This window comes from Cygnus atratus, chromosome 3, assembly GCF_013377495.2.
Source record: "Cygnus atratus isolate AKBS03 ecotype Queensland, Australia chromosome 3, CAtr_DNAZoo_HiC_assembly, whole genome shotgun sequence".
Lineage (NCBI taxonomy): Eukaryota > Metazoa > Chordata > Aves > Anseriformes > Anatidae > Cygnus > Cygnus atratus.
Window position 1 is genome coordinate 48,237,109 of NC_066364.1, and position 11,089 is coordinate 48,248,197.

At 43.5% G+C, this 11,089-nt stretch overlaps 1 protein-coding gene across 1 annotated transcript in view; it reads left to right on the forward strand.

Moving 5' to 3' along the window:
• NR2E1 (nuclear receptor subfamily 2 group E member 1) overlaps nucleotides 1–9,231 on the forward strand; it is a 14,886-nt gene extending 5,655 nt beyond the window's left edge. Inside the window, exons 4-9 of the mRNA XM_035564838.1 lie at nucleotides 1–128; nucleotides 1,282–1,428; nucleotides 5,738–5,834; nucleotides 6,226–6,375; nucleotides 6,634–6,739; nucleotides 9,069–9,231. The exon at nucleotides 1–128 is cut by the window's left edge and continues 108 nt beyond it. Of these exons, the coding sequence (XP_035420731.1) occupies nucleotides 1–128; nucleotides 1,282–1,428; nucleotides 5,738–5,834; nucleotides 6,226–6,375; nucleotides 6,634–6,739; nucleotides 9,069–9,231 (791 nt within the window). The remainder of the gene's footprint in view (nucleotides 129–1,281; nucleotides 1,429–5,737; nucleotides 5,835–6,225; nucleotides 6,376–6,633; nucleotides 6,740–9,068) is intronic.
• The last annotated feature ends 1,858 nt before the right edge of the window (nucleotides 9,232–11,089 follow it).

Genomic DNA, 11,089 nt, shown 5'->3' on the forward strand with positions numbered 1-11,089 from the left:
CCGCCCTGCCGGCACCTGCCTTCTTCACCGCCGTCTCCCAGCTGGAGCCCCACGGCCTGGAGCTGGCCGCCGTCACTGGCACCCCCGAGAGGCAGGCCCTGGTGGGCCTGGCACAGCCCACCCCGAAGGTCAGACCCCGCACCGGCCCCCGGGGGTACTTGGCAAACAGCAAGGCGTGAGGTGCTGTGGGTTGTGGTGGGGACTCTGTTTTTATGTCCCTAAGTGCTCTGGAGACACGAGGTGCAAGGGTTGAGAGGCCCCAACAGGATGGAGGGTGCCGAAGGACCAGCTGATAACCCGCTCCTCCTGCCTGCAGCCCATCCGCAAGTCAGTATTAAACCTCACTGCATGAGGATGAGCTGCAGGCACTGAGCTTCTCTCGGCAAAAAGCCCAGCTCCATGGTGGTGTAGCCCACAAAGCACTGTCCATGCTGACCAAAGCACGCAGCTTGTCCGCACAGACAAGCATGTCTAGGCTGTCTTCTTGGCTGTGACATTTCCTAAGCAGCCTGCATGGCCTCAGCTGCACAGGAATGAGCCACAAGGGAATCTTCGTCAAGCCATTTGCAATGCCATTTTGTGTATTTCCAGCACCTAGAAAATTGGACAGCAGACCACTTAAATAGTTCTGCATTTCCAGTTGGTAGCTTGGGGTCATGAACACGATCATCACATATAGTTTTAAATTTTAATTTGAAAAATGCTGAATCAGAAATTATTTAGCTAGTAAACATACCACATGCTTGAAAACGTAACTCCATTCCAGTCCTGCATGTGCTGTAGGTGCGTATGGTTAGCTCCATGCATCTGCTTATAGCCTGTTGCAGTCAGGGAGCTAGACAAAGGGTGAGGCTCCACGAGTGCTTACTGCTCTGCTGTGCAACACTGGGCTGCTGAAGCAGCCTCTGAAGCACAGATTATAAAATACAAATCCTTAATCAAACTCACATTCTTGTAACTCTTCCACCAGAGGCTGCCGCTCTGTAACAGGGAAAGGATGACACCGTATTGAATAGTTTTTTCCCTGATGTAGTAATTTCCTTTTCCCTTCAACACCGTCCAGTGAACTGTTCCTGTAGTGCAGCCCATCCACAGACGAGCAGCTCACAGTGGTTTGGAGGGGGCCCGCTGAAAGCAATGCCATCTGGTTGCAGAACAAGAGAGTGCACACCGTGTACGGGGCATGAGCGTGACTCGCTGAACAGCAGCTGTATGGGAGAGGATGATCAGGCTGCCTTGGTGACATTGTATGAAGTTGCTTTATTTTGTTTTTGACATTAGTATCCACACGAAGTCAATGGCACCCCCATGTATCTCTATGAAGTGGCCACCGAATCCGTCTGTGAGTCAGCAGCCAGACTTCTGTTCATGAGCATCAAGTGGGCCAAGAGCGTCCCAGCCTTCTCCACCTTGTCCCTACAAGACCAGGTAAGGCACCTACAGATGGAGTGGCATCAGTTGGGCCTGCCTGATACAGAAGGCTCAGAGCACAGGTTGGGTCCTGAACCTTCAGACCTGGACCTTTATATCTGTCATGGACCTAAACAGCTCTGAAGTTCAGGGCAGAGATCTAGTCTGTCTCTAAAAATAAAAAATAAAAAATAATAATAAAAAAAAAAACAGACAATAATTTAGAAATTACTTGTGGCTCAACTTTTTCTATCATAAAATGGGAGACAATATCTTATTTTCTCAATGAGATGTGCTTAGTTAAGCATATAGACCAGGATATGAGTGAGGTGATTTCTGAAGATCATTCCCTCCCTCACCCCTCTCCTCTCCTCTCCTCTCCTCTCCTCTCCTCTCCTCTCCTCTCCTCTCCTCTCCTCTCCTCTCCTCTCCTCTCCTCTCCTCTCCTCTCCATCTCCTCTCCACATAATTTTTCACCTAGTCAACATTCTTTTCTTGTTCATGTTAGTTTCAGTGAACTTACATTACAATTACTCCAATATAGTGGAAGCAAAATTTGGCCAGCCCCCAATATTTTTCACCGTTAATTAAAATCTTCCCTAATTTGTCTTGTTTTCCTCTATGACAATTTGCCTTTGCCTCAAGTAAATCACATGTGAACCATATGAGCTGAAGCAATTTCTTAATGACTTGATTCTTGATGAGGACTCTGTGTGCCTTGTAAAACGCACTAATTTTAAAAAAGTAATCAGATAATTACAAAATGGAAGGGGGGAAATCTATGCAAAGCTCCAATCAAAAAAAAAAAAAAAAGATACCTAACACTTTGATACGGCTGAGCTAATTTCACAAAATGGTAACTAGAGATGTTGTGCCTTAGGTGTCACATACACCAGTCATCAGAGGAACCAGTTGGTTCCAGGGGGGAAGGTTGTGGTTTATATGCAAATACAGATTTTGAACAGAAGTAAAGAACTTCTTAGGAAACCAAGAGGGGTTTCTAACTAAGGGATAAGGTATATTGAACAGTCCTTTTTCTAGCACCAGACCCCCATTTTGAAATCCCTGTCATTAGGGTAGACAAACGAGGACAGATTAGACTCCACTCAGCTCCAGCTGAGGGGAGGGATGGGGTAGGCCCAGGGGTTACACAGGCCTTAAGCAGCCACCTTTAGGAAGGCAGCAGCCCCAGATCAGCGTGCTGCTTTCTACTGCTGTCTCCCGCTGCTGTTGCTCCTATGAAGCACCGGATCTGCCACATGAAGCAGCTGAAGAAACAGGCCCCGACATCAAGAAGCAGCCAGGGTGCTGCTTCAGCAGGGCCTCTGGGCACGGGAAGGGGCCGGATCCATCTCTGGGCCAGCCATGTCCACAGCAACCAACGGTGTCCACAGGAAGCTGAAGAAGCAAAGGAGAAGGCCTCATTCAGCATAATAAGGACGCATTTCCCAAAAGTCACCTCTTTTTGTGTGGAGATCAGGGAGAGAGCAGGATTTGGGAGCAAGAGAAGTCTCCACTGCACGTGACAAATGCACCTCAAAGAGCAAGGCCTGCTCACCCGCCATAGACAGCAGAGTGCTCCCCTTCTCTTTAAGTGACCCACTGCCTGGTCCACTTCCAGGGGCTCCCCTTAGTGAATTACTCACATGTTAAAATCCCAGCCTCTCCTCAACATCACCTTTACTCACTGGACCTCACCGCTAGCCAACTTTCGGAGCTGCTCTGCTCTGAAGCTCTGACACGGGCCTTTTTCCACGTGATTTCCCTGTCACATTCAGGAGAGCTGGAGAAGAAACAACTCTGATTTTAATCACCTTATTTCGTGAATAATCAGACAGTTGATTTTTATAACACTGCCACCGCACTATTTAATTTGACAATGGCCCAGCTGTAAACGTCTGAATTTCTCTTTTTGTATCCCTGACATCTGCTCGAGTGGAGCCTAAAAACCTTCTCCTGGATTTTGCTTTTGTTTCGTGCTCTTCTGAAAAGGCAAGGACATTGTGATTCCAGGACTCTGTTTCGTCTCGAAGGCAAGGAAATAAGCAGAAGCCAATTTGCTGACAAAACAGAAGCCTGCGGATGGCTGTGTCGCTCCTGCACACCTGCCCAGCTTGTCCCTCAGAGAGGTTGACCCAATGCAAGTCACCGAGAGAAGGTCACGACAACAGGATGGGATTGATTTAGGAGCAAAAACCGGTCCTTCAGAAAGCCTGGTATTTCTCGTTTCTTTGAAGAAGGAGGGCTGAGTATGACTTCAGCATGAATTATTTTAATTGGTGGTTTTACAGACTTATGCATAGGCATGAAGAAAGCTTCAGCTATTGGGATAGTCTCTTATTTCTGAAGTCCTCTGACTTTAAACGCCTGGGGAGAAAGAACATATGAAATTGATATCTTCCAGGAACCTCCATTCACTGCCATTGTATCTGCATGAATGAATGACAAAAAAAGTTTTACAAAAGCAAATGAAAGGTTGGCAAATCATTTCCTATGTCATACAGAAACCTGTATATCCATCAGGATTATCTGGAGGAGGGGAAGACTTGCAGGCAGGTTCAGCTGCTCTCAGACTGGAGCTGAGGTTGGTGCTGTGCCTAGACTCCCCCCACATTTCCTACAAAAATCTGGGCAGCTTCTAGTGTTGTAAAATCCAATTAAATTATTTCAAACAGTAATTACATGTAAACAGAGACAGAAATACTTTCCTGTCACAATTTCCTTAGCCAAGTTATGCAGAAGTTCTGCAAAGCACATAGCACAAAAAGGCACAAAACGGGCATAAGCCTGTAGGGATGAGACTCTGAGAGCTCTTCCATTTTGATCAGAACAGGGTGGTTTAAAAGTCTTAATACTGTTAGGTAATAGCACATGGATAAAGGATTCATTTTTAGTGCATGCTTTCTCTGCCATCGATATCTTCCATATATCTGATTCCAAGGAGATAATAATTCATTTGGTATGATGTGTTTTTATTTTTATTTTTTTAGTTTGTTCTTCCTTTTTCATAATCTTTCTAATATACCCTCCTTCCTATCTTCCTAAGATGAGACGCTGCTGATACTTTCAGGGGCCATAGCAATATTAATGTGGTTTGATTTTTTTGCTGCACATTCTGTGCAATCCGTTTTCACTGCATGGAGCCACCAGATGACCCCCTTGTGAGTCCATTACAATTCTCAGCCCTCGAAATCTCTCCCACCCTACCAAGAAATGTGATGTCCCAGCAATCTGTATGCACCACAGCATGTCCTTTAGGCTGGGCCAGGGAACTAATGAATTTCTGCTGAACTGGAGCCCTCCAAACCCCTCCTAAGAGTTGATCCGGGCCAGCAATCCATAGATGCTCTCAAGACTAAATATTTCTGTCCTGGCTCTGCATTATCAGGAGTCATGTCTCCTCAGATGCACCAGTGCCTCTCCACGGAAATCAATGGCATTGCTTCCAAAAAAAGCACATCATCCATAAAGCCAGACGATGCACAAAAATTGCAGAGGACTAGCAGTGCTGTCAGCTTAGCTGCTGCTGGCATGCTAAGTTCAGAGCCCACTGTCTAGGTGACTTCACTTTGTGCTGTTAGGAAGAGCTGAAAACACGAGGCATGTCGCTGTATTTAAGTTCCTCCTCCCTTGCCCCTCTGTCGATGGCTTCCCCAGCCCTGCTTCTCAGGCTCTCTGAAAGGAAACAGCTTTGACTGACTGGAATTTCTGAGCCATTTTAGGCAAAAAGCAGGAAAATAGGTGGCACTGAGAAACTGTACGTGTGTGTAGATGCTATGCTTGAAAGAGCTGAAGACTTCCTTAGTAAGGAAGGGGTTAAACATACATATGTGATCTATAGCAGTGTTCCTTACCCCGTGATGCAATTCCAGGCTTTTCTTCAGAAATCCTGCCTTCACGAGGGAAAGGAGGGTAGTCCCTAGAGAGCAATAGGAAAGCATCGTTCCAACTTGCTCTAGGACAGCTCTACATGGCCACGGAGAGGAGAGTCCGTGCTGATAGGAGTCAGGCTGAAAAACATAGGCAAATGCTCCTGTTATGTGTGAGCTCTTTGGGGCAGGAGCTCTCACTCCCCTTTCTCTTTCTGCTCCCTTTTGGTGTCCAACACAGTGCACAGGGAGCCAACACCAAGTGTTTTGCTACAATGCATGGACTTATTTCTAGACACCTTCTCAAAAAGCTAAGAGAAGAGCTAATGAATTCTGTGGGGAAAATACCATGACAAGCATTTAAAGTAGTTTTAAAATAACAGAAATTTACATATTTAAATTGTTTATAAATCTATAAATTATACACTATGTTATATTGTACATCTATTGTATGACAGCTGATGCTTTTGGAAGATGCTTGGAGAGAACTGTTTGTTCTAGGAATAGCACAATGGGCCATTCCAGTTGATGCTAACACTCTACTGGCTGTATCTGGTAAGAATTGCACAATTTAATGACTTTGTTACAAAAATTACCATAAAAATACATTACTGAAAAAAGACCAACATGTAAAGAATAACAAATTCCTACTGAACAATGGAGCATACCTGTCATTTATAAATCTATATTTAAATGCAAATAATGTTGTTTTGTTGTATTCATGACTGCTTGCATTGTCATTTAAATGCAAATTACTGTGTTTGTTATCATCCAAGAGAAGATTTTATATTAACTTTCATACAATATAGTCAGTTTACATGGAACCAGATAGACAAGTGTGACAATAGAATGGATATTGATACACAGGATTTTGTCAGAAATCAATATAAAATAAAGCAAATGCCTTTAATATTATTTATTTCATCTGTTTCTGTTTCTCCTTCAGGCATGAACGGTGACAATACAGATTCTCAGAAGCTGAATAAAATTATTTCAGAAATACAGGCTTTACAGGAGGTTGTGGCTAGATTTAGACAACTCCGGCTAGATGCTACTGAATTTGCCTGTCTCAAATGCATTGTCACTTTTAAAGCTGGTAAGCAGAAATAATCTCTTGCTAGTCTGTCCTGATAGCTTTGAGGTTGCTACTTTAAAGCCAAAATTATGTTTTAAACCAGACGTAGCACTGCATCATCCAACAGGTCTCCTGGTATCAAATTCCAGTAGTCACTGCTGTATTTTTAAAGGCTGACAATGGAGTGCTGGGGGACTAATGGGAATGCTTAAGTCCCACGGATAGCATCAGCTGAACTGTTTTGACCCACGCTGAACTAGTAACTGATCTGCTTTCCAGTGCCGACACACAGTGGCTCTGAGCTAAGGAGCTTCCGAAACGCTGCCGCGATAGCCGCCCTCCAAGACGAAGCCCAGCTCACCCTGAACAGCTACATTCACACCAGGTAGGTGAGCAGCGCCTCCTTCAAGTCCTTCCTGCAGGCGTAGGGGCCAAATCCTGCTCTGGCTGTAGCGAAGGTGACATTTCCACTGACTGCCGTGGGGACCAGGCTTTTACAGCCAGTACAAATTGACTGCCAGCCTGCTGGGATTTGGCATTTCCCGATGAAATGAGGAAGATGGGATTTATTCAGACAAATGGAAAATGGTAAAAGGTGGTATCTTCCTTTGTGAAGTGATACTGCTGTGGAGCATTTTGCATTTCAGAAGGCTAGGTTTTCTCTACATTTTATTCTATTAAGCAATGCCAATAGTGGCACTCAACATCTCATCCCGCAGCAGTGTAAGTGCTTTTCACCCAAGATCTCCAACGCACTTCCCCATGTCATTTCCCCCATTTTGTAGACAAGGAAATTGAGACAGGAGGAAGCTAAATAGCTCTTCTGAGATGCTATCCAAACTCTGTGTTCGGGTTGAACTGAAAAACCCACAACTTGTGAATCCTATTTTTGTGCCAGAGCAGGGTGATGAGAATCACTGTTTTAGGAAGAAAAGATTACCCGTCTCATCCAGTGTAAGTTTCATAGGGTACAGAAATCTTAAAAATTGCTGTAAAAGTTGTAGCTGGCATCCCATGAAGTATATGAAGGTAAACTCAGGAATGGGTGAAATATACTGTGCAAAATGCAAAGCCATGCTCTGTAACAGCTGGCTGAGAACAGGCTAGCAGCCTCCTGCTATGGACCACTTTGGAGTCGGGGGCCAGTGGAGAGGCCAGAAGAATGCACCTAACGCCTTCTGCACCAGCTGCTTGGGCAGTTCAGGACTGGGGAGAGCTGTGAGAGGCCTTGCGAAGTCCATGCCTCAGTCCGTTAGCTGCAGTGGAGCTCCATGAGGCTAACACAGTGGCAGATGGAATGGTGAAGAGGCAGCTTTTTGTCATCTTTTCCTTCTGAAACTTTGATCTCCTCTAATAGCTATAGCAGAAGCCAACTCCACATCAGAGATTAGGCGGCAGTGGTCTTTGAAGCACTTCTGTTTGGACTAAAGGCAATGGCCTGCCCTGGGGACATAAGCAAAAAGGCAAATACTGTCCAGTTATGGCTAGTTCAAAGTAAAAAGAATAACCACTGCATAGCTACCTGTTCCTGCTCTCATGGGAGGCCTTTCCCATGACGATTGCTCCCTGGAGACTCAGTGAGCCAGGGCTTCTTGGAGAGAAAAGTCAGGGAAAGATGGTTTTCACATTTTTTTACATAGCCACAGTTTTCATTCCAGGCATGTCAACTTTTCCATCCCATTTCTGCATCACTGGAAATATTTAGCTACTGGCCTAAAGAGTATCTTTGGTAAAAGATAACGTTTCTCGAAGAAAGAAATGCAGTGAAAGGCTGCCTATATTCTCAGCAAAACCTAGCTGTGTAAACCAAGTCTAACAAGCTCAAACTCCCACTTCAGGGTATCAAAGCTTCTGCAGCTTTTCTAGAAAGGGAAAAACCGTGGCTCCACTAACAGAACTGTCACACTGACTCCAATGGGATAAGGTTTCCAGCTCGTGTTTCATCCTCTGGCTCGAATTTACTGTACTGTCAGTGTGACATTAGTATCAGCCTCTTGATCTCAGTGGAGTCACTCTCAGTAGGACACAAGGGAGGGCCAACTGGGGGAGCAGGATGTTTCTCCATGACCTGTTCCTTCTTTTAGGGAGACCACTGCAACGCAGGGCTTGAGAATCACACCGATGTAAAGTCAGTGTAAGCACAACTAGACTCCATATCCTGTGCTGTGTTGGTTTCAAAAGCTGGGAGAAAGAATGGAAAATCTTATTACGCAAATACATTACCTGGGGACAAAACACAGCTTCTTTAATCAAAAATTTTCTTTCTAAATGTCAATTGTTATTAAATGTGTAAGGCAACCAGAAGGAGGCAAAATGATTACCATGACAATCCAGCTAGGTTTAAATTGCACTTTAAATGACAGGGTATTTATTATAGGTCAAGCTCTTCCCTGAACTGCATCAAGAACATAGTTGTTGTGTGAGAGACAAACCAGAGCAGATCCTGCCTCTGTATTGCTTCTGCTCTGAGGGAATAAACAAAGGAGCTAATCAAAACTCAGAGACCTTGGTCTATATTCTGCTAACCTCCATTAAGAGAGTTTTCCTTGGGGTCAACCTTCTGGCTCATGTGAGTACAAAACAGGGTTTTAGCACAGGTAGCGCCCATCTGTGCAATTTGCTGAATGTTGTTTTTTTCTGCAAAGTAAAAGATTTTATTTGGAAAAAATATCTAAAAACTTCAATAACACTTTTTTCCTCTCTCTGTTTCCCAGGTACCCCACACAACCCTGTCGTTTTGGAAAACTTTTATTGCTTTTACCAGCTTTACGTTCGATTAGTCCATCTACAATAGAAGAAGTGTTTTTCAAAAAGACCATTGGGAATGTACCAATTACAAGACTGCTTTCAGATATGTACAAATCCAGTGACATATAAATTACCTTAAAATAAACAATCAGGATGGACAGTTTGAGAAGAACTTTTATCTACGGAGAATAAGCCTCAACTAACAAAATCTACAGGAAGCATAAGCCTGGGAATGTTTAGCCTTTAAACTCATTGACAAAAAATACCCCAGTAGATATGATTCTGCTGCTCTGAACAGAGCGATTTAGATCATGGAGAGAAAGCTTTGTTCTACAGAAAAAGTGAAAGTGGTTGGAATTTGGCTGCTTTTCCTGTGAGTACAGGATGGAGGCAATTCAGATGCCAGTCATAGTTAACAAAGACTCCGCTATTCTCTCATTTAACTGGCAGATCCGAGACAAAATGTGAAAGAAGGTACTTTAGTTTGTTCGGTATTTGGAACTGGGTGACCAAACTTGGCTTCTGTTGTAACGCGAGATGCGGTGGCCTTCAGAACTGTTTTAAAAGTAGCCTATGTTGGTAAAATGTTTTAATACGGTAGGCAACATTTAAGACCAGGTTACCAAAACATTGCTTCTGCTCTAATACATCATGAAGTGGCCTTCAGAACTGATTAAAAAGTAGCTTATGACGGCAGTTCCATTCTTCCTGCAAAATGAGCTGGTGATCTTTGACGCAGCGTCACCAGACGTTGTTCGGTTAACATCTCAAGACAGAAGAGCTTTACACACCTCCTCCCCGACCTTCCCTTCTTCTTACACACACAAGCACCCACCCAAATACACCCCCGAAAAAAAGTCCGAGTCAAGAAAGGAAGACTAAAACAGCAAAACCAAATCCAATGGAGATGACCGCTTCAGTGACCTGCTGGCTGTCCCGTTGGCACAGTGCTGAAACCAAAGGCAACGGTGGCCAAACTCTTTGTCAATGAGATGTGCAGAGAAGTGAAATGACTCTAAAGAAATCAACGGAAGGGATTTTATTTCAAAGAAATAAAGGTGGTTGACTGATACGATGCTAACAATTTCCCAAAGTCTCCAATGCCTTCTTAGAAAACTCCAGGTTCTAATTTTGAAGCCTTGTTCACCTACACCCTCTCACACACAAAAACATTATAAGCTGCTTATTTGATGTATGAAACATGTAGGAAAAACATTTAAAGATAGCTGCTGTACTTTTCAAAATTTGATTTGTTATTAGAAACTAGCACTGAGAAAAATCAGCACTTGGACTATCATAGAATGAGTAAAACTTTTCCTGTACAAAGTGGATTAACTGATTTGTGAAGTTAAAAAGTTGTACTCATTGTATTTACAAAGAATAAAAATATATTGAATTTAAATTACTTTCCACTGCTCTTTTAATGCTTATCCTTTTATTTCTGGATTAGTTTCTTCGACTGCACTCTACTTACCAGGGAACAGAAATAACCTCTACTAAAGTGAGTTGCCTCGGATACTGTGGAGTGTCTATCATCAGAGGTTTTAAAGATGAGGTTAGACAAACTTTAAGGGAATAACTTAGCTACAGGTGATCCTGCCTTGGGGCAAAGGGACTTTGATGTCCTGCACAAAGATGTTTTCTGTATTTCATACACATTTACTGCAAGGTTTCTAACATTTCCTTCTCAAGGAGCTGACACAGAGCTTTTTCTGGGACATAATTCTAAACAGATTCGATGTTTGACCTAGTATACGTCTTCTGTTCCGTTATTTAGTATCGAGTTATTTAGTTTTTGGTATCTGTGAGTTGTGCATCTCACAATGGGTGATGAGTACAAAAACACTGCTTCCATTAAAAAGATTCTGAAGTTTTATTAAGGTGTCCAGTTATATTTCAAACCAAAGAAAGGGGCAAGCAACTCCCTGGGCTCAGGAAGAAGCTGGCAACAGAAAGAAAATAAAACATATTGTTCATAAGGCAGGGA